This window comes from Apium graveolens, chromosome 2 (genome assembly GCF_009905375.1).
Source record: "Apium graveolens cultivar Ventura chromosome 2, ASM990537v1, whole genome shotgun sequence".
NCBI classification, from domain to species: Eukaryota; Viridiplantae; Streptophyta; class Magnoliopsida; order Apiales; family Apiaceae; genus Apium; species Apium graveolens.
The window spans coordinates 635,024-657,469 of NC_133648.1; the positions used below are offsets into that span (position 1 = coordinate 635,024).

At 33.9% G+C, this 22,446-nt stretch overlaps 4 protein-coding genes across 9 annotated transcripts; 3 read left to right on the forward strand and 1 right to left on the reverse strand.

The window, feature by feature from the left end:
* Nucleotides 1-371: 371 nt before the first annotated feature.
* On the forward strand, nucleotides 372-2,740 carry LOC141706559 (bidirectional sugar transporter SWEET2). Its single transcript, XM_074509310.1, has 6 exons — nucleotides 372-579; nucleotides 1,193-1,229; nucleotides 1,412-1,628; nucleotides 1,747-1,905; nucleotides 2,011-2,130; nucleotides 2,226-2,740. The coding sequence occupies exons 1-6, from the start codon at nucleotides 522-524 to the stop codon at nucleotides 2,337-2,339; spliced, it is 705 nt and encodes a 234-aa protein (XP_074365411.1). The 5' UTR covers nucleotides 372-521; the 3' UTR covers nucleotides 2,340-2,740.
* Nucleotides 2,741-2,859: 119 nt separating this feature from the next.
* LOC141706560 (uncharacterized) lies at nucleotides 2,860-3,918 on the reverse strand. Its single transcript, XM_074509311.1, has 2 exons — nucleotides 3,382-3,918; nucleotides 2,860-3,284 (listed from the first exon to the last, which is right to left on the reverse strand). Exons 1-2 carry the CDS (start codon nucleotides 3,886-3,888, stop codon nucleotides 3,243-3,245), a joined length of 549 nt encoding a protein of 182 aa, XP_074365412.1. The 5' UTR covers nucleotides 3,889-3,918; the 3' UTR covers nucleotides 2,860-3,242.
* Nucleotides 3,919-5,411: 1,493 nt separating this feature from the next.
* Nucleotides 5,412-17,531, forward strand: LOC141706558 (protein FLX-like 1). 5 transcript variants are annotated; one of them, XR_012568859.1, is made up of 7 exons: nucleotides 5,412-5,567; nucleotides 6,792-7,409; nucleotides 8,258-8,421; nucleotides 9,230-9,321; nucleotides 9,444-9,581; nucleotides 15,725-15,816; nucleotides 17,170-17,531. XR_012568859.1 is itself a non-coding variant. In XM_074509306.1 (5 exons), exons 2-5 carry the CDS (start codon nucleotides 6,808-6,810, stop codon nucleotides 9,534-9,536), a joined length of 951 nt encoding a protein of 316 aa, XP_074365407.1. In that variant the 5' UTR covers nucleotides 5,412-5,567; nucleotides 6,792-6,807; the 3' UTR covers nucleotides 9,537-9,770. The 5 variants fall into 5 exon arrangements, 3 of the variants coding, with proteins under 3 accessions (XP_074365407.1, XP_074365410.1, XP_074365408.1); XR_012568860.1 differs by having other exon boundaries at nucleotides 17,173-17,531; XM_074509306.1 differs by lacking the exons at nucleotides 15,725-15,816; nucleotides 17,170-17,531 and having other exon boundaries at nucleotides 9,444-9,770.
* Nucleotides 17,532-19,194: 1,663 nt separating this feature from the next.
* On the forward strand, nucleotides 19,195-20,794 carry LOC141705275 (uncharacterized). 2 transcript variants are annotated; one of them, XM_074508302.1, is made up of 2 exons: nucleotides 19,195-20,462; nucleotides 20,556-20,794. In XM_074508302.1, exons 1-2 carry the CDS (start codon nucleotides 19,452-19,454, stop codon nucleotides 20,604-20,606), a joined length of 1,062 nt encoding a protein of 353 aa, XP_074364403.1. In that variant the 5' UTR covers nucleotides 19,195-19,451; the 3' UTR covers nucleotides 20,607-20,794. The 2 variants fall into 2 exon arrangements, with proteins under 2 accessions (XP_074364403.1, XP_074364398.1); XM_074508297.1 differs by having other exon boundaries at nucleotides 19,205-20,462; nucleotides 20,550-20,794.
* The last annotated feature ends 1,652 nt before the right edge of the window (nucleotides 20,795-22,446 follow it).

The window sequence follows — 22,446 nt, forward strand, 5'->3', positions numbered from 1 at the left end:
CCTCCTGAATTATTCATGGATTTTGTCATTTTCCTTTTTCTTACATATCTTTGAATAATAAAAGGCAGATGATATAAAAATTTGAGTAATATTAGGTGATCCAAAAATTGTACAAAATTTGTTACAAAATGACGTGAAATAAAACGTGTCAAAATGTAATTTATGAACTCGTATCATTTAGAAAGTATTTCAGAAATTTTTTTTGTAACAAATTGCGGGACCTCTAACGTTTTCCTAAAAATTTAATCAGAAAATTCCAAAGAAATGCAAAAGATTGTAGCCCACAAATTATGGTAAACAGAAAAGAAAGAAAATGGAAAAGACAGCAAGTCACAAATTTACATTTTCAAAAAGAATCTTCCTTCTCCATTCAGCATTTTCCCAACGTGCAAAACACAATTTATAAGTACATTCATATATACCATTCAGACATACAAAAACATACTTGTAATAAACAGTGGATATTTTCTTACACAAGTTGCAGAGAGTGTTCCAGTTCCAGTTCTGGTTTGAGTTTGACCATGTCCCTGCTTTCTGCTCAAACGTTGACCATTTGCAAAGATGCAGCTGGCGTTGCTGGTATATTTTCTTGATCTCTAACCCTTTTTTGCTATACATACATGTGTTCTTGATATACATACATGTGTTCTTCAAGATTTGTGAAAAGAACCAATTTTGGTATGTTTAGTTGTTGCAAATTTGATCTTTAATAAAGCCCATTTGAAAAGTTTTGAAATTTCTTGGTTTTGGTTGGTTAAATTTAGATTTTGACAATTATTGTGTTTGTAGATATATAATTGTTCATTGGGTTTTTATAGTTAGTGATTCTTGGACAAAATTTGATATCTTTAATTGTTGCAAAATAAATTGATCATAAAAAGCCCATTTGAAGAAGTTTTGAAATTTCTTGGTTTTGCTTGGTTAAATTTAGATATTGACAATTGTTATGTTTGTAGATATGTAATTGTTCATAGCCATTGGGGTTTTTTTGTATTAGTGATTCTTGGGCAAAATGTGTATAAGAGAATTTGGAGGTTATTTAATTAGGGTTTATAGTTGTTTGTTTGGTCATGAAAAACTTGAGGTCAGCACAATTGTAATAAGATTAAAGATTATTTTAAAGTAGTTAAATAAGCTTATTGTTGCTTTTTGTGGCTTAGGTGAATTCTTACACTATATCTGCTTCCCGCAGGTAACATTTTTGCTTTTGGGCTCTTCATATCACCTATGTAAGTTTTAAGGCTCGATTTTGCGGTGCTTGGCAGGATTTCCTACTACTGTGCATCTAAAAATAAATTAGAAGAAATTAAAAACTAGGTTCACAGAATCACAGGACACTAATTGGTGAAGTAATTAATTATAAATATACAGGTTTTGCTTTGCATAATTATACCTTTTTATACGATTTCAGACCCACTTTTCGGAGAATTATGAGGAACCAGTGTACGGAAGACTTCTCCGGACTTCCATATCTATATGCCCTCATGAACTGCTTGATTTGTGCCTGGTATGGCACACCATTTATGTCTGATGATAATGTGCTCGTGACGACTGTCAATACAATTGGTGCTATGTTTCAGTTAACTTATGTTATCCTCTACATTGTGTATGCGGAAAAAAGCAAAAAGGTTGTTTATCCTGTAATCCAAATGCGCCTATATTCCTTATATTCATCTTCTTGTCTTTAATTTTTTTTTTGGTCTATATTTGTTTGGATGTTACTGATTTCAAATTTTGATGTTTCAGTTGAACACGTTTGTGTTGCTGATGGCAATTTTTGGTGTATTTGCAATCATTTTATCTGCAAGCTTATTTTTACTAGACCGGCCAACACGCCACGTCCTCGTTGGATTTTTGACTTGCGCTTCACTAATCTCGATGTTTGCTTCCCCATTGTTTATAATCGTAAGTTCATCTGCACAAATAACATTCTTCTTGTTTTGTTTTTGAATCATGCTATCCTACCATCTACCAAAGTCCAATCATGCTAATTCAGTGTATACATCTCAGAGACTGGTGATCCGGACAAAAAGTGTTGAGTTTATGCCGTTTTACCTCTCCCTTTCAACATTTGCAATGAGTGTATCCTTTATGTTGTATGGGATCTTCAATTTTGACCCCTTTGTATATGTAAGCTTTCATACCCAACGTTGCTTTTATATGACGCCTTTGGTCCTGTTTTTTATGTGATATGTTAAATATATGCTCCTTTGTTTAAATTTCAGGTCCCAAATGGAATAGGAACAATTCTGGGAACTGTGCAATTGTTGTTGTTTTTGTATTACGAAAGAAAAGATACGGATCACACAAGAGAACCGTTGATAGAGTCATTCCCGTAAGAAGGTGCCTTGGATACGTACAAATGTAAATCTTATTATTTTTGTTCGGCTGGTAATCTGTTTACTTGAAAGGAGTCTCTTCTCTTGCCGGGAATTTACTCCATTGAGAATCATGTCATGAGCCATATTGTTTCTTTTTATGGCATATAACAAGAGTGGACGAGTGTTGGTTGAATAGGTTGATCACTGTTCGCTTGGTAATCATTATGATTTATGCAGGCCATTTATAATTGGTTATGACTGCTCACACATTAATTTTTCTTGTACTAGCTTCTTTTATGTGGCAAGTAAGAAATACAGATTCATTTAAACAAGGAAGAGCTCTACTGTAATATGAGAGAAATACAGATTCATTTAAACGGAAGAACTCGACTGTTAAATAAGATCTCATATTTGCTTTATTCAATAGCTCTAGGACTGCACTCCTTTTTTTTTTGGGGGGGGGGGATCTTTCCTGTTAGTTCATTTCTTTGAAATTTAGGCTCGCAGTCTTTCAATTTTAGTTTGCGGATTTAGTTATGAAATTGAAATAGAAGTTTAGAGAAAACGGTCAGGATAGCTGTGCATGCAAGTGTTTATTTTCAGTTTTTCCTGTAAGAACACATCTCCTTTTGTGCTCGCCTTGCATGAGTTTTGAAGTTCTAAGCATGTTTTTTGGTCTCGAGTTTGTAATACTAGAGTTATTTGATGTTACTTAAACTTTGGCTTCTATTATGGTAGCTCACTATGGCACTTGAATCGGCACAGTAGATGTAATGAAGCATTACATCAACTTCGCAATCAAGTGCTACAAAGAGATGCATACAAAATCATACGTGGACTGAAAACCTCCTAAAGAAGTCCCACTTATCCCCTCCAGAGGCTACGGCTACCAGAAATTTGTCCATGGCCAAAATCAGCTATCTACAGTAGTTCCCTCAGAGTTCTTGTCACCGCTATATGATCCTGTTAAGCACAACCCAGAAACATTTAGAATTCACCGATTATTAGAGTATGACTAATGACCAAAGCAACAAGATTAGAGTGTTCTAGTTAGTAATACTTGGTGATCATGTTTAGGGGTTCCTTTTAGAGAGTGTTCCTCAAGAGGTCTCCCACTTTCATCATAAAGAATAAGCCCACTAAACCTCGGCAACTCACACTTCTCTCCCATAAGTATTGGCCTTTGCCACACCGGTGACACCAAGTCACCACGCCTCTTCCACCCTACACCGCGCTCAGCCAAGCCTCTCGAGACCAGCAAAGGTCTCACCTTTTCTCTCCGACTTGCACAGCTTCTACTCTCTTCCCACTTACTTGCATTGCTCCATCTCACCGTCTTCATCAAAACCCTCTTCACCGAGCCCCATCCTGCACTCCTCGGCTCTGGCCATATGTAACCGGCCAACTCAACGTCGGCGTTAACAAGCCTGTTTCTCCTAGCCCTCTTCACCTTGACAACAATGACAATGCACACTCCAATGACAAGAGCAACACTCAATATGAACAACAGAGCTGCCCCTTGGATTGATAGCTTACATTTATCAACTATTCTCAACAAACTTATCATAATTTCTTGCTATAGTTGTTCACAAATAAATTTGGGGAACAGCTATATATAATCATGTTGCATTGTGGACTAGCTGGGGATGATATGGTTAATGAGTTCTGCGGTTCACCGGTAAATAGGATATAGCATGTCACGGGGATATTCAAGAATGCTTTAAATTAAGAAATGTGCATCCAAAATTTATTCAAGTTGCAGTAATTATATCGGCGGTGAATCATTTTTTCATGAAAGCTAGCCTATTTGTATACTACGTTTCGGTTGACTTAAATAAGTGACAAGTCTTTGTTTTCCTAGTAAAAACCCTTAATCAAAAATGGGTAAAAAATACCATAAATAAATATTATAGAAATTGTGTAAAAATTAATACATTCCAATGGTGCATTGATATTAGCTAAAATTTGTCTATTTGTCGAACATGTGCAGACTTGTAGTTAAATTACACATCATCTGACTATCATATCGAAATAATACATTTTATTTATAATAACTATAACAAATAAAAAATATATTATTTTTAAAATATGACCAATTACTATAGTCAACTCAATCGGAGTAAATCACAGGTTCAATAAATTTAATATAATCACTATTTTATGTTATTTTAGCTAATAACTTTAACCAACACCGTTGGAATGCTATTAAGAGTTAGAGAAGACGATACAAGAATTCCCTCTATTTTTTAGAACATATAAAAAATAACATAGTGAATTTTTACAAGTTTTAGATTAGCGGAAAGACACGAGAATAAAATCAGATTATTTGCAATTCTATAACTCATGTAAAATGTGAACGAGATTAGATTAGTTCACGTGTTTAAAGTCTTCAACAATTGACATAATTTTCAAAAATTAATCTAAAATAAGTTATTTTTATCTTGATCGTAAATTAACTGAGAATAAGTTATTTTTATTTTGATCGCAAATTGAACGAGCATAAGTTATCTTTATCTTGTGCGCATAAATTTATAGCATCATTCGTTAAATGTGCGGGATAAATAATATTTATGAATGAACTTATGGGCACCATTCAGTAAATTCGCGGGATAAACAGTATTTCATTTATATACTTATGAGTATCATTCGATTAATAGTGAATCATTTACGAACCTCTTTAAATATTTTCAACTTTTTTATATGCATACTTATTTCATATTAATTTGTAACATCGACATATATCATACTATAATAGAAAAACCTCAATAAATATTATTTAATTCATTCGATAATCAACCGTATTCGGTAAATATCGTATAGGACTGGGTCTGAGGAGGGTATAACGTCCTGACTTACCCTCGTTCCAAAGAATAAAAAACTGTTTGTACAAAAAACTCCCGACTTGTGTGCATATATATGTGTTCCCGGCAAAAATTAATATATAATAATATATAAAAATACGTATAATAAGCGAGACAATACCTTCACTCGTTGTTTTCTTCACAAAAGTAAACACAAAAAAAGAGTTTTTGATGACATTTATTTAGAGAAAACTTTGATGACATCTTTAATTAGCAATTACTATAAGCACAAAAGTAAATAAAACCCTAACATATCTACATTACAACAAACTGTACAACAGGCTTCAATTTTCTAATACAAACGCGACTCTCGAATTGTTGAGCACGCTTTTACGGGAGCAATTCAGTTAGGTTGTTGGTCACCTATACATACACCGTTCTCCAGGTATACTATATATACATACACACTCTTTCAATTTCAGAATTGTTAATTTGCTGTTTTCTCGTTTTTTGGGGTTTTATTTGATTTTTGGATGTGTGTTAATGTTTGTGTGTATATCTAGGTTTGTAATTCCGTGTGGATTAATTGCGGTGTGTGATTATTTGTTGTTTGTTAATGATCAGTGATTGTGTGATATTGTAAAGTTAATTGCAATTGTTGTATTGCCAATTTGAGAGAGAGAGAGAGTTTATATTAATAGCAATTGTAGTATTGCCTGAGAGATAGAGAGATAGAGAGAGAGAGAGAGGGAGAGGGGGAGGGAGAGGGAGAGGGGGAGGGGGGGGGGGGGCGGGCCAGAGAGAGAGTTACATTAATAACAATTGTTGTATTACCTGGAGAGAGAGATTAGAGATATATATATATATATAGATAGATAGAGAGAGAGGGAGAGAGAGAGTTTATATTAATAGCAATTGTAGTATTGCCTGAGAGATAGATAGATAGATAGATAGGTAGAGAGAGAGATAGGGAGAGGGAGAGGGAGAGGGAGAGAGAGAGAGGGAGGGAGAGGGAGAGGGAGAGAGAGAGAGGGAGAGGGAGAGGGAGAAGGGGAGGGGGAGAGGGGGAGAGAGAGAGAGAGAGAGAGAGAGAGAGAGAAAGAGGGAGAGGGAGGGAGAGAGAGAGAGAGTTATATTAATAACAATTGTTGTATTACCCGGAGAGAGAGATTGGAGAAAGATATATATATAGATAGAGAGAGAGGAGTTAGTTTATAGGTCTCAGTTAAAAACAGTTTTAGTGGGAGAACACATGTAGACAGTTTTAATAGGTGTTCTGACGCTGAAATAGTATTCAGTTGGGCGTGACCGTAGATATATATAATATGATGATATGACTATGATTAATTTTAGGAGGACCAAGGGGTGGGGTGTTGGTCCATGGTAAATGAACCTGGTTAATGGGAATAGGAAGCTTGATTATGTGTGCTAGTGTTTGGATGAACAAATGACAATGTTGTTAAAGTGAAATAATTTAATATGAACTTCATTCCTGTTAAACGGGTTAATCATTGTTAACATTTTAACGTACTCCTTAGTAATCCATTCCGGATTACCGTTCCCCTCAATAAGTAAAATGAGAACTAGATTCTGCAATGAGGTTACCTGCTTATGTTCTTTTTTATATTGCGTGCTATGGAATCATATTTGCAGTATTGCCTGTTCGTAGATATCTGTAGAGGGAAATGGCCGGAAGAAATCGCGGTGGACCTCCTTTTGCGATGAAAGGTACCCCTCACGCTGGACTACCTCCTGGTCATGAACCTCCCTATGGTAGGAACCTTGGTCCAGTGCCACATCCTGCATTTCTTGACGAGATGAGAGAATCCCAGTTTCGGATGGATCACAGACACCTTCCTCCCCATCCTGCTATTATTGAGGAGCGTCTTGCTGCGCAACACCAGGATATTCAAGCCCTCTTAGCTGATAACCAGAGGTTTGCTGCTACTCATGTTGCACTTAAGCAGGAGTTGGAAGCGGCTCAACATGAGCTTCAGCGAACAGATCATATTGCTCGTGCAATGCACGCGGAGAAGGATATGCAGATGAGGGAGTTAGTTGATAATGCTGTCAAATTGGAACAAGAACTTCATGGGGTGGAGGCCATGAGGGCTGAGCTTATGAAGTTACATGCTGATATCAAGGACTTAACTGCTGATAGACAAAAGCTTACTGCTCAGGTCCAAGCAATGTCTCAAGAAATGGGGAGAGCTACTGCTGAGCTGCAGCAGATTCCGGCCGTGAAAGCTGAAATTGAAGGACTCAAACAGGAGTTGCTGCGAGCAAGGTAATTTTCAACACTTAGTAGATACTTTTGTTTTTGGAAATTAACAATAATATACTTGACAGGTCTTTACGAGTATAAAGGCTTGTGAGTTCTGAATTGCAAATGTTATTAAAGCAGTTCTAATTGATACTGTATGGATAAAAAATTGTGCACTTTTTTATACCTAGCCTTAATAAATTGAAATGAGAAGTTGGATTAATCTCAATATATAGCTAATTATTAATGAATTCAAGGCCTTGCGCGACTGTGACATTTGGACATGGTTGTTGACCTTGATGCTCATTCCTCAGTCCTTTTGTATGTCTTCTAGGGGTCGTTTGTTTCGCTGGTATCAGGAATCAGGTTTGGGGTTAGAATAAACAAAACCTATCCCCATGTTTGGTTCAATTTTTTTTATTCTTACACCCATACCTCAAACCCACAAAATATTAGTTTTTGATACCTTAGGGGGGAGAAGGGTATGAGGAATCAATTTCAATATTATTCTCACTCCATCCGACAAACGTTTTAATTATTAAAAATAATTTTATATACAAAAAAATGTTATTAATAATAAAAATATTATATATATTTTTACAATATAATAATTTATTTTATTAATAACTTAGTATTATTTAAAATTCATTCCAACATTTAACCAAACACATGATATAAGATGAACTTTTAAACGTATATCACCTTAACCTGATTCCTAATACCAAACCCATACCATCTCGTGAACCAAACGACCCCTAGTTCTTTGCATACCTTCCAAAGCCTTTTTAACTATTTAATTCCACAAACAACTAATTTACTAGAATAATTGTCTTCACAATGATTAGCAAAGTTTATCTTCTACTGGCTAATAGGGCTACAATTGAGTACGAGAAGAAGGGATATGCGGAAAATTATGAGCATGGTCAAATGATGGAGAAGAAGTTAGTTACGATGGCCCGAGAGTTGGAAAAACTTCGTGCTGAGATGGCTAATGCAGAAAAAAGAGCTCGTGCTGCTGCAGCTGTTGGAAATCCAGGTATGTTTTTTTATCTTCTTGTCAAAATGATATTCAGTTTACTGAATCGACATGCTAAATCTGTTTATCTTAATGGATTGATTGCTGTATGTCAATGCCTTACTATAGAATTGCACATTTGGATAGTTAAGTTGATTTTAATTGTTAAAGCTATTATTACATAATGAGGTATATGTTGTGAAGTATTACTAAAATTTAGACTATCATTGTAAAAATTGCATGTTGATAATTTAATACAATTCACAGATTTATTTGCAATACAGTGACTAGAACGACTCAATTTATGCCTTTTGTGGTCATTATCAAGATCGGATACTTCTAATAAATCATTGTTTCTTAAGTGGTTAAGGACCAGGTTATTACTTATTAAGGTATTTTTGACTTATTCAAAATCATTATTACTGGTTAACATCAGTTACAAACCTATCTGGCCTTTGAATATTTTGATTAGTAGAATTGCATTTAGTACTGATTGTTGAGCAACTGATCTGTACATGCTACATTTCAGAACGAATATCTGAATTGGAGGTTATTATATGGTAAAAATGGTCTGAATATAATTTGATTCAATGTCTTACTAGTAGCCACTCAACATGATGTGTGAAAAGTGATGTTAAACAAAATCTAAAGAAATTTAGAGCTGGTTCATATTAGGTTTGGCTATCGATCTTATGTTTGAAGTTCTGAGATGATAATATCTTTTATTAAGAGCTTCTCAAAGATGCCTTGAACATTTAAGCCTCGTGTATTTCCTGATAATAATCTTCTTTACCAGCATTTGATCTGGAGTTGATTTGTATGCATTCAGGTGCAGGTTATAATGGAGGTTATGTCAATCCTGAAGCTAGTTATGCCACAAATGCTTATCATGCTTCTTATGGCATGAATCCAATGAATCCTGTAAGTTTCTGTATTTAGTGTATACCTAAATTTGTATGGCCATCCATCACTTGTAGTTCCTTGCTAAATTCTTCTATTCAGAATGTATATGGGGAATATTTTACTATCTTTTTACACATCAGGTGCAGTCTAGTGGAGAAGGTTATCCTCAATATGGACCTGGACCTGGTCAATGGGGTGCCTATGATGCACAACGAGCTCAGGGACACAGATAGAGTACTCCATGCTATGCTGATCTCTTAATTTCTTGCTGTGCACTGGTATTCAACATGAATATTTAGATTTTGATTTAAATTGCTATCTCATGAAACAACATCTAGACTAATATCCTCGTATTGTTTCTGGGAAATGTAATCTATGGAGCAAATATTGCAGTTTGACATTTATTTGGTATTTGCAAATGAATGTTTATTAAGTTTAAAAGTTCATGGCTGTCTTCTAGTTGTTTCTATGTGTTTTGGAGTTCTTTTTTTTCCAAATAATAGGAAATTATACTGGACACTTGAATGCCCGGATTGAGAATTCAACTATTTGCTAGGTTTTTCTTCTGTATACAATATGCTGTTTGTCAAGTAATAGGTGGTAACAAAATTGCTATTGATTAGTTTATTATTCACTTGATTGTATATATATATATATTTTTTGGTCAATGTTATTTGTGTATGCTGTATATTCATGTGAAATCGGGAATCCACCTGCCCGGTTAATGTCCAAAGGGGCTTTTCCAGTAGACACTCTTGGTGTTTCTTACGAAACTCTTGCGATCTGGCTCGTGTGGTGGACTTCTGTTTAGTATTCACTTGGCTTTGGTTACAGAATTTTTCTCTTTCAAACTTTAGACTTAATGTTACCGAAGCTAGAGATTTATTTGCTATAGCTAACAATAAGATCCCCATGGTTTACCTTTTAAATATACAATTCAGGCGATTCTATGATGACAACTATACAGGGGACCTCTACTTTTTGTGCTCGATGCTCAGTGCAATAGTTCTAAATGGTTTTGTTGGCTTAAATAAGTTAGGTTTGGTCACTACCAGAAAGGACATTTAGCATCAAGTGAATTTATTAAGCTATTTTGCTGAAGCATTTGTTGTTGGAGCACAACATTTTTTTTCCTATGGTATAGCTGCCGAGTAGATTAGTATTCTTTCGATTGTGAGTACTTGCACCGTGAATCCACTGGAGATTCTTGAATGTATAATGCCTTTTAGTGCAATTTTGGCAGTGTCGGAGTTTACTTTGGGCGTCTCAAATGTTCTGTTATGAGAAAACTTTATATGTTAAATCCTGTTGCTCATAGAAATATCATTCTTGCCAATTTTACGAACAAAAAAATTTATTCTGCCTCCTGTTTTCGTTTCTGCCCAAACCGTAAATGGAATGACCCTGCTGAACCCAGTTACTTTTGCCATTTGATGGAGCTCATCATTTTAGCTTAATATGTTCCCTTCATATTGGGTCAACTAAAATGCTGCCATGCTTCTCTTATGCTCCTTGAGTCTAGGGACATTTTCCAATTTTAAGAAAATTGAAAATACTAAGTTGATTTTTGTTTAGTTTGTTATAGTATTTTACTTGCAAATGTTTGTGCAGAAGCACTAGAGTACTTCTAATAGTAATAGCATGAAGGCTAAATCATGGTTTTTGTCTTGCATTTAGTTAGCTTGTTTAAGTAGTTTCTGATAATTTCACGTTTTGCATATGTATCTAGTAGCCTACATTTTTCCATGTAGCAGTATGTGATTTGAGCTCAGCCAACGGAGACAGTGGCGTAGGGAGATTGAGGCAGGTGGGGTCACCGGACCCCACTAGACTTTTTAAATTTTTGATACCTTTGTATATAATATATGCATGTACGTATAATACCTAGCTAGCTGGTTGATGTTGTTAAAAGGGTATTTGTTTTGATTAGTAAGGATACTAATCTTTTGACCCGCTGGGTTCGTTCATAGCTTCAGTCTAGTACTTTTTTTTGCTATAAATCAATTGCACTTCCTCTGTCCTAATATACCATCCTAATATGCATGTCCCTTTTAAAAAATAAATGTGTCCTAAATTACTTGTTCATTTCTTATTTCTATACAAATTTAAGGACAATTTTTTAAAATCTTAATATTCGTAATTTTTTCAAAACAGAAATGTAAGATGAGATGGAGAAAGTAATGTTTTACTAAAATATTTTGCCCCCACTACCATTTATGGCTGGCTCCGCCACTGAACGGAGAGTTTAGTTTTTCTAACTAATTCCTATAAGCTCAGAGTTGGCTGACTGGCTAAGGGTCCCATGCTTTTTTGCTTTTCTAGGAGTTATAGAATCTGGACCACGATAAATTAGCAGCCGACATTGGAATGCTAAAGAATGTTGAATGTTCTATCCTAGTTTTATCAAGTGTGAAAATTTTATTAGCAAATAATGGCACAAGCCTTCTGGGAGTAGTTCTGAGTGTCAAATCATCGTGATTTTGGTCTCAGGAAAGTTTAGGTTTCTTGTCTGTTTTTTAACAACCTTATAGGGAAGTGAGAAACTTGATTTCAGCTAACTGGCCTTAAGAAGGAGATATGTGACACCTCCTTTGTTGCATGTAAATATCAACCTCAGCTGATTCAAGTTCTAGGAATTATTCAGTTAGTTCTATCATTGATCTCAAACTGTATCAGCACTTTATATCAGTTTTTTGTTAGTTGCGAGCCTTCCCTCCCCTCCTGCACTCTCTTCGGTGCCCCTAGCATTTGAATCTTCCATGAACCCTCCCACACAGTAGTGCTGGTGCACCGGTTTCACTTATTTTTTATGCTTCCTTTTTCCTTCATTAGTGCTCGTGGCTCCACCGGGTATATAGCTAGTTACATTTGCTTTAGTATGAGTAAGCAAATAATAGGCAAGTGACTTGTTGGTGTTGAAAGTACAACAAGTGGTCATCCTTTCTGCTTCTTTGGAGTTCTAAGACAAGGTTTCAGGGAAACAGTAAATTTAATTGGAGTGAAATAATGTGTTGAGAAGTCTTGTTCAACAGTGGAGCAGCATGCTGAATCACTTAGTCAAGTAAGTGACAAACTGATAACTTGTTTTAAGCTTTTGACACTGATGTATTGCTTCTTTGATAATTGAGCTTGTATTTCTTATCATATCTGGTAGGTTGAATTTCTAAGGTTTTTAAATTTGACAAGGTACAGAGAATTTAACAATAATTGTGATCTAAAGTTCCAAGATCGGTTAAAGTTTTTCACGCTAGTCACTATTTATGTATAGGTTTTGGACTTTTAGGGCGAGAACTAATAATCATAGGTCAAATTTTGGTGAACTATTAGATTTATGTTGTGTTGAACCTTTTGTCTTAAGAAGTCCTGAAATTTCAGCAGTGTAATTAGCTTAATTTACATTGTAGCTCTTGCGTACATCCCTTATGGTACTAGTGAACTAGGAATTTCTCTATGTGATGATTGCAAACGTAATCCGAAAAAACAAAGGTATAATGTTGTCTGATTTTTAGTTTGCTTTTTGTTACAGTTATATTATAATCTTTAGTTAGTAGACTTGATGATTCTTTTTATAAATATGTAGGCAAGACCACTAAGTTATTTGGATAAGCGCTGTGTAGTATTAGAGTGACCCCCCCCCTCTCTACCCCTCTCCTTCTCCCCCTTTCCTCCCCTCCCTCGTACATCTTATCTGGATTCTTTATTTATATACCCAACTCTATTATAAGGGCAAGCTAGTTAGTGAACATCCAATTTGGTGCTTCTTACTTACACTGTTTGTTGTAAAAATATTTAGTTTGGAGATTGTGAGTTTTAAAAGAATGTATATAAATGTGTTGTGTTGTACCACTCTATCTAATTTAAAATATATGCAGGTTATAGTATTTGAATTTTATTCAGATTTTTTGCCCTTCCTGTGATAAGAAATGTGTGTGTTTTTACTTCTTAGAAATTGACTTTCTTGCGTTGGTTATATAGACTGTTATGATTAAAGAAATCAAACATGTTATCTCCAAATTAATTTAGAATTAGTTTAGGTGGCTATCAGCGGAAGAGGTAATTTGTTTTTAGGGAAGAGCATTTCCTCCCAAAACCGGCCAAATCTGGGAAATACAATGTGACCAAACCTATTTGCTTATTGCCTGGTTGACATGGTCCGGTTTTAGTCCAGATCAGACGCAACACTACAAAAGGTTGGGTTTAGTTTTGCTATTTATACTGACCAGAAAACCGAACCGCCTAATCTAATATATTCATATAATCTTATTATATATATTATTCAATAAGTATTATGTCATAGGAGTTAGAGGTGGCAAAATCAGACACGATCCGAAACCCGACACGAACCCAACCCTCAAAAGTACGAATTAGGGTTGAGATTTTTGACTTTCGGGTCGGGTTCGGGTTGGGTAAAAATTTACCCGAAAAAATCGGGTCATTTTCGGGTAGACCCGAAATACCCGAACCCGACCTCGACTTGTTTATTTAAATAATTAATATAATATATTATATATGTTTATACATGTATGGTTAAATTTTATAAAATATTTGTTATATTGTGTTGTAATACATTTCTATATTTTATGTTAATTTGGCATTATATTTTCTTTGTAATGTTGAAAATTAAGAGTTATTAATTTTTTTTATTTATTCTAAATTTCGGGTTATTTCGGGTCAAACAGGTCAGTTTCGGGTAACTCGGGTGTCATAATTTTTGAATCCGTTTCGGGTCGGGTTTGGATCAGACTAAAAAAAATTCAGGTACATCCAACCCGACACGAACCCGACCCAGAACCCGAAATTGCCTCCCCTAATAGGAGTACTATTTGATCCCATGTGTATAGTTATTTATTTGCCGACCAGAAAACCGAACTACCTAATTAAATATATCTTCATATAATATTTAATTATATATGTTATAAAATATTAAATGTATTAATTCAGGTATTTTGCATCAAATATTATCTTCAATTAATTTTTTATTATTTATGTTATTTAATATTAACAGTAATCATTAATTTATTTAAGATTTTAATTAGAAAAATGTATTATGTCATACTATCTAATCCCATTTGTATCGTTTATTGTATTTTATTTTCTATATTGCCTTCATTGATTTCCTGTTGGCATGGAATTGTGTGTTTGTCTTTATATCTTTGAAATTGAACTTGCATTGGTTGTTATCTTTCATGGGCTCGGGTATGTGTGTCATGTGTGGGTGGGAATCCAAGTATCGAGCTCGACCTTATGCCCATTTTTTAAGGTTGGGGTGCATGGGGGATGAGGCCCAAATTTCTAATTGAATCTGCCATTGCATTTTCGTAAGGGAAGTCGCTTCTCCATCTCTGGTGACATTGATGATTGAACACCAGATTCTTTCTTCGACATCTCCAACGGTTTTCTCTGGTGATCTTTGTTGTTCTTCCATATATATGTACATTATTCTAGTTATGTATACTCTATACATGTGTCTCCATGATTGTATCAGACTATCAGTTATATACAAATATTAATAAGTTATTATGCTTATATCATATGTGTATCTATGAGTAGGGAAAAGTTCTTTGGAGAACGTACATGTCTTGCAGAACAATATGTTTTGCAATGTTCTACTTGTATGGTCTCCAATAAAATAGCAGTCTCCATATTCCTCCAGTATGTTACTATATAAATATTATCTTCGAATTTATCTGTTTTATATAACTAATTAATTCAAATATATACAAATTATTTTCTATGTTCACTTCCGTTCACATCAAATTACAGTCCAACACGGCTGCAGAACTAAGCCGTAAAGGGGCCGCGTTTGGTTTTACCACAATACTGACTGTAAAATCCTGAATCATTAATATTTTTTATTAAAATAATTGAATATAATATATGGTTTATATATAACCGGATCAATGAATATATGGTTCTAGTAATTATATGTTGGCTGTTTTTTTTGTAACTACTTGGATCGGTTTCATAATACGGAATCAGTTTCACCTTACAAAATCAGCCAAACTGACCATGCTTGCTGGTAGTACCCTGCAATGTCATCCAAGTCGGTCAATGTCCAATCTCTTCGCGTGATATTGTTGGGTCCTGATTCCTGTCGTTTAACTCATGTACTTATCTACTGGGTTTCCCTGCTTTTATGTGGGAAGGTGAAGCTGATGTATGTCAGATTGTCAGCCTTTGGATTTTTTTGTTGCCTTGCCATATGCCATTTTTAATGTGTGTCTGCTTGTGCATTTGTATTGATTAGTAATATTGTTTTCATGCCTAAGTTTATCCTGACTCATGATCTAGTGTCATCGTGATTTTTTTTACTATGCTTGTCCAGTTGCAATAATTTATGTCTCATATTGCTAATGATGTGCTAACTAGTGTCAAGTATATTCTTGCGTATATAACATTGTCCACCTTTTCCTTGTATCAGGTACCCTCAGAGATACGACGACAACTATCAGATTCCCTCGGAGATACGACGACAACTGGTTGTTACAAAGGGTCCATCATAATGTATGCATGGTATGTGCTCCAGACTAGTTTTTTTCTTTTCCTGAAGTCTGTCTTTATTTGTAGTGTCATTTTAGTATGAGGTTTATGTGAGATGAGCTCTGGATCTTAAGAAGTACTTGTACAAATTATTTGGACTACGATTGTGTCTTTCCAGATTTTAATTTATTTAAATGTTAGTGTCATTCCATTATTTATTTTTCATGGGTGGAATCCTTAAACACTTTAGAATATGAATTTAATTGCTTACTAGCATTGTTGGAGGTACATGGTGAAAGGTAAATAAGAAACGTGCATATATAGGAAGAAACAAATGTGATTAAGCTGAACTCAGGGATACCCATGAATAGAATCAGCTATGTTGGACCAATAAATCTGTAGGTTGAATTGATTTTGGCCTCATTGCGGTAAACTAAACCACTAAATGATAAGACTTGCCCTTCTCCAAACCCCTCGAAAAGAATCCCTAGATCTTTGTAAGTTCTGTACTCAATGTTCTCTGCTCAGATAGATATAAGATACCCAGGATACTATTAGCAGACTTGATATCGGAGTCTCCATATGTAATATCTAAAATATTTATGTGTAAGAAGTCCATATTTAATCAATATGAGATTTTGAGGCGTACATTTACAATTTTTTTGGACTGTGCTTATATTTCTTTAAATTATTTTCTACCATGCTTGATCAGGAAGATGTATTCCGTTCATGGTTATTTTATATACAAATTCATTGGAGTCTATCTACTTCAGATTTACCTATGTTGGCGTTCTTACAAATTTGGTTGGTAGTGACCCCTTTTAGACTTTAGAAGTTGAATTTCACTGCTTACTAGTATTGTATAGTACATGGTAAAAGTTTGTTGAAAACCTACAACATGGAAGGAACAATATCCGATTCAGCTAGACTTGTGTATACATTCATGAAGAAAAGCAGCTATGTCAGATCCTCGCTACTGTAACCTAATCCCAAATCTCGACTGAACCCTCTTCTAAACGTTCAAAATACCTACTACCTCCGTCCCCCTCATTTATTTACATTTTTTTTCATATGCTTGACACGCATTTTAAGGCAACTATAAAGTATAGTTCCGTAATTCATTTTTAAAATTTTCTTTTTTTTTGTATAAAAATTTGGACATTAGTTTTTTATTTAGAAGGAAAAAGTTTTAAAAAAAATTATGCAACTACATTTATATCTGGTCCTTTATGTTTTGCTTGTTTAGACACAATATCCAAAATGCACATATATAGAGACACCCAGAATGCACATGCCAGAAATTGATATTTACTGAAAATTTTGATGCAAGTACTTGAAATTTTATTTGTACAGTAGTAAATTGATATTTATTTATATTTTTTTTAGCAGGCTGCAAATGCTTCAAGAACGGAGCTGCGAACTGGCACATGATGTTTCTGATCTGCTTCAACTTGGTGCCAAATTATCACTTAAATCCTCTATAAGGCTTTGTACCATTTAAGCCTGTGAACTAAACAATCTATTAAAATTTATATATTACATGGTAAGTTATAATCGGTGTTTTACGAAGTATAAATGGGATTATAATCCCGGGATAATAATCCGGGGATAACTAATCCCATCAAAATTAGTCTTATGGATTAAATAATCCTATCCTAAGTTTGTTTGAAAGGATTAAGTGTAGGATTGAAATATAATCCTTTAAAACTTTATTCTATGTTTGTTTTGTGGGATAGTACTTGGGATTGGAATAAAGTCCTTTAAATTTCTCAATCCTATGTTTGTTTCATATGGGATAACAATGAGGGGGATTATAATCTTTTAAAAAATGACTTGTGGGAGGGGATAAAACAATACCTCCTCCCACCAAGCATTAGATGGGATTATAATTATATCATCTACTCTTACAAAACAAACATGGGATGGGATAATTTAAATGATTATAATCCTTGGATAATCCTTCACTAATTTTTTACAAAACAAACATGGAATTGGAAAATTTAAAGGATTATAATCCTATCTCCTACTTAATACCATTAAACTACCATTAAACAAACATGGCCCTATTATTTAAAAACAAGGGTAGGAGTAGGACTGCACCCTGATAGGATGGAATTAGGTTGATTTAATTTGTATCAATGTTGCATACATCCCAGTTAATACAAGATGCTTGTTGGTAATACCGAAGCCTCATTGAGGAGGAATTATTTGCTCCTTTGATAAATGAAATAAGCGTGAGTTTAACTATCAACAAAGACAATGAAATAGTGAAAAAAATAAAATGATGTTCGAATTTTTAGACAGAAAATTGATAATGCAGAAATGCACTAGAATATGCAACACAAAGTGCACCTATAAAATTGCACAAAGAAGACTCTTTAAAAATCTTCTCTCTTTTTAACAACATGGCTCTTTAACTTATTTTTATCATTAAAATATTCATTCCTTCTAATTCTTGCATTACTTGTCACCCTCTGAATAAAATCTAAATAAGAACGATACATAAAGAAGGTAGCACTTCATGAAAGGATCCCTTATTTAAAATTTTGTAGAGAATAGTTATTTAAAAAATTATAAAATATATAATTTATTTTATTTTTCATCATATATAGTTACAAATTTTAATTACCAAGTTAAAAAGCGAAGTTACATAATTTTTTTATCTAAAAAATTATTAAAATTTAATGAAAAGGTTTAAAGTGGTTATGTTCTAAAATCACACTTATTAAAAATTATTTCACGGTTAAATCAAATTTAAAATTAATTTTTTTAAAAAAAATAAATGTTAAATTTGTATTATATTCAAATATAATTATTATTCTAGATTAACATCAAATTTTATATTTTTTTAAATAAAATTTTAGATAGATATTTTATAACAAAATTAAGAATTCTCCATATATAATAGGGTTTTACTATTATTAAAATTGAGAGGCTTGTCAATGTAACAAAAATGCTGTAAAACTCGGAAATAGGATATACCCGATTACATCTTTAAAATCCAAGTAATTGACCAATTTTTTGAAAATTCGTTTTCAGCATTTGAGTACTGCATTTGAGTACTGGCTTAAATCCGAATCGGTTCACCTCGTCCGAGTTAACCGACTTTTAGAAAGATATATAATCAAAGAATTATTTAAAATCTTGAATTAGTATCTCTAAGTTTTTTTCATTAAGTTCCTTCAAATTCAGATAAAAAAATTATTAAAACTACATATTGAATATATCCATTTTTTAAAATTGTAGTTGTTTACTATAAAAAGACTTATTATTTTGTTATTTTTACCTTTCTTTAAATACATTTTTTTTTTATCTTTTTCCCCGAAGAATATATTAAAAACGTATAATCTCACTTTAATATTAATAACTTTATTCTAAATCTTGTTTCATGACTTCATCTTTAGCCTCCTACTAATACTTGAAATTTCAAACTAGCAAAAAGCTGAAATAACTCAAATCTCAAAAATTTCATTGACCGCCCAACTTAAATACCAAAAATAATTTCACCAAATTATAACTTCCCGCGAAATTCAAATCCAAAACTTCTCAATTTCAAACCTCATTTTCACTTCCCGGGTAATTTCCCACCTTAAAAATCCCTCTTTAACCACTAAATCACCACCATTTTCATCAATCAAGCCCCAAAAACTGTTCACAATCCATCAAAAATGGAAAACACTTTCAAAGATTTGCCTCCCCTGAAGAGATTCAGGCTCATTCAACAACAACAAGAGCTCCAACTCAAGTCTCTCCCCGCGAAAAAACGCAACCTTTTTAGTACTAATTCATCTCCACCGTCATCACCCCCTACTTATTCTCTCCCCGCTAAGAAAAGGGTCTCTGCATTTCGCCCTTTTGACCTGAATCTTGAGTACCCTTTTTCCGAAAACGATGAATTAGGCCTGATCAAGGCACCCCTTGAAAAAAATCAAGAAAGTCAAGAAAATCAAAAAATTGATGATTTAGGCCTAAATCTTGATTACCCTTTTTTGGAAATTGATGAAATAGGCCAAATCAAGAAACCCCTCCAAAAAAATCAAGAAAATCAAGAAATTGATGATTTAGGCCTAAATGGATTAGGCCAATTCAAGAAACCCCTCGAAACAATTCAAGAAAATGATGAAAATGTTGGTATTGATGATGATGGGATTGTTTGTGCTGTTTGTTTAAGCACAGATGCTGATCCATTGGACCCTATCGTGTTCTGCGATGGGTGTGATCTAATGGTTCACACTACTTGTTATGGTAGTCCACTGACTAATGGAGTACCAGAAGGTGATTGGTTCTGTTCAAAGTGCCTAATTACCAAAAAAGACAACACGAAAGTTGTTTCGTGTTGTCTTTGTCCTGAGGCTAATGGTGCGATGAAGCGCACTGTGGACAAAAAATGGGCTCACATTGTGTGTGCTTTGTTTGTTCCTGAGGTGTTTTTTAAGGACTCTGAGGGGCGTGAAGGGATCGATTGTTCTGAGGTTCCTTTGAGAAGGTATCATAAGAAATGCTATGTTTGTGATACGATGAAAGGGTGTGTTATCGATTGTTCTGAGCCTAAGTGTCCTTTGGCCTTTCATGTTACTTGTGGATTGAAAAATGAGCTTTGTATTGAGTACAAAGAAGGGAAGAGTAAGGGGGCTATTGTCGCGGGTTTTTGCGAGACTCATACTAATTTGTGGACTAAGGTAATGTGTTGCAGACAAATATTTGTGTAAGATTTATGCGATAATCTTGAATTGTTTTGTGACTTTGGATTTTGTTTGTGTTTGCAGCAACAGCTATCTGGGAAGTTCAAGATTGTTGCAAGAGATGAGCATAAGAGGAACTAGAAGTTGTCTTAGAGATCTTAGATTCTTTTGTGAAATTCTAGGAACATACTTGTTAGAATCTATATAAGGGGGTTAAGGTGTTGTTAGCTTTGCAGTCCTTTCGTTATTTGGTTTTGTAATGATTAAGATGGATTTGGAGTTTGGTCTTTTCAATTATAATCATTTTTCATAGTAAATCTAATTGCTACTATTTTAATTGAGATTATGATTATGCTTGTATGATCTACACACGCACGAACACAAATGATATTTACATATCTCGAAAGGCTGATGCAGGCTTGAAACAATGCGAGTGTTGTTTTTTTAATCATGAAATTACAACCCCGTTAATGATAATTATTAGGTTGGATTTTATAATTTGATTAAAATCGAATTGAACCAAATTATTTCGGTTTGGTTTTAACCGGTCCATAAGATAACTTTGATCAGGTTTGATTCAAGAAAAAATGACTGTTCGGTCTATTTAGTTCAGTCCGATTTTGGACTGAACCGACCGAATGCTTAGCCCTAGCTATAAGTGTTGCCTTTCCTATAATTTGAAATCAAATGTCAAAATTTTCAACTCTAGAAGATTCTTTTCTTGGTACTAAATTTGAAACCAATATTGCATTTATACATTTAGCCACATTATCAAATTATTACAAATTAGAATCATGTTGTATTTTAAATGAAACTTAGGGAAAAGAGACAAAAATTAGGTAAATTAGGAATATTTGGTTTCAAAATGTATCTAACATTGAAGTAAAAATTTTAATTCATTACCAAAAAATATTTTTTTATGTCAAATAGGGATGACCATCGGGTCACTTCGGAGTCAGAGGGTGCAATCCCCGCCCCCGATCCCCGAACCCCGAACGAGAATTATTTTACTCCCAGATCCCCGCCCCAAACGGGGAACGGGGATCGATTCAGGAATTTTCTTTAATTTTTTTCGTTTAATAAAATTAAATAGTAAATAATATTTTTCAATAAAAATCCACATAATAAATCATAATATATATTTTTAAAATTTTTTATTAATTTTTAACTTTAATTTGAATTAATATTTATTTCTAGTATCAATAATAAACAAAATTAATACCACGATAAGTAAACTCAAATAATTTAGGAGATAAGAAATTAAAAATAATAACATATTGTATATATTTCAATATTTATTTGAGATATTTATAAATATATATATATAATTTAAAATATGATTCGGTCGGGATCGGGACATAAGAACATTAATTCCCGACTCCGTCCCGATCCCCAAATTTTTCACACATATTTCCACTATTTCCGCCCCGTACCCGAAAAAATTCTCGATTTCCCACCCCAAACAGGGCGGGACGGGAATCGGACCGAAATCAGGCGGGACGGGGAAATGCCCCTTCCTAATACCAAATTATAGCTATTTTGAATATTGAACTTGCTCGGGGATAAGCTAAACGGGACAATAAATATTCATGGTCAATGGCCCGATAATCTATATATGTATCTAAATGGACTGTTGATCAAATACCCAAGATAAAAAGCTAATTTTCTTCATAAGAATTAGGCCCAATACATATCTATGAAGCCCGGTAAGCACGATCCAGAATCTGCAATGTTGGGCTCATTTAGTGTACGAAAGAGCATCGTGTTGTTGTCCACTAACAAATAAATACATCTTCGTGATGCATTTGAATTTATTTAAAAATCGATTGCGCACAAAAAAATTACTTTTAGCTCCAATATTTTATGTTACTCATTTCCGTTATCTAAAATTATCCGTAACATAATGAAAAATTTATACGTTATACTTCATAACAGCTTTGTGCACGAGAAAAATGTTGTTGTCACCGAACAAAGAAGAAAA

What these genes read in the sequence shown, in the direction of transcription:
- LOC141706558 (XM_074509306.1), top strand. Translation starts at nt 6,808, where the DNA reads ATGGCCGGAAGAAATCGCGGTGGACCTCCTTTTGCGATGAAAGGTACC. An exon ending in CAGGAGTTGCTGCGAGCAAG is followed by an intron (nt 7,410 to 8,257) that starts GTAATTTTCAAC and finishes ACTGGCTAATAG; the next exon opens with GGCTACAATTGAGTACGAGA. An exon ending in TGCAGCTGTTGGAAATCCAG is followed by an intron (nt 8,422 to 9,229) that starts GTATGTTTTTTT and finishes GTATGCATTCAG; the next exon opens with GTGCAGGTTATAATGGAGGT.
- LOC141705275 (XM_074508297.1), top strand. Translation starts at nt 19,452, where the DNA reads ATGGAAAACACTTTCAAAGATTTGCCTCCCCTGAAGAGATTCAGGCTC. An exon ending in ATACTAATTTGTGGACTAAG is followed by an intron (nt 20,463 to 20,549) that starts GTAATGTGTTGC and finishes TTGTGTTTGCAG; the next exon opens with CAACAGCTATCTGGGAAGTT.
- LOC141706559 (XM_074509310.1), top strand. Translation starts at nt 522, where the DNA reads ATGTCCCTGCTTTCTGCTCAAACGTTGACCATTTGCAAAGATGCAGCT. An exon ending in CTTCCCCATTGTTTATAATC is followed by an intron (nt 1,906 to 2,010) that starts GTAAGTTCATCT and finishes TATACATCTCAG; the next exon opens with AGACTGGTGATCCGGACAAA. An exon ending in ATTTTGACCCCTTTGTATAT is followed by an intron (nt 2,131 to 2,225) that starts GTAAGCTTTCAT and finishes TTTAAATTTCAG; the next exon opens with GTCCCAAATGGAATAGGAAC.
- LOC141706560 (XM_074509311.1), bottom strand. Translation starts at nt 3,888, where the DNA reads ATGATAAGTTTGTTGAGAATAGTTGATAAATGTAAGCTATCAATCCAA. An exon ending in CCCCTAAACATGATCACCAA is followed by an intron (nt 3,285 to 3,381) that starts GTATTACTAACT and finishes TGTGCTTAACAG; the next exon opens with GATCATATAGCGGTGACAAG.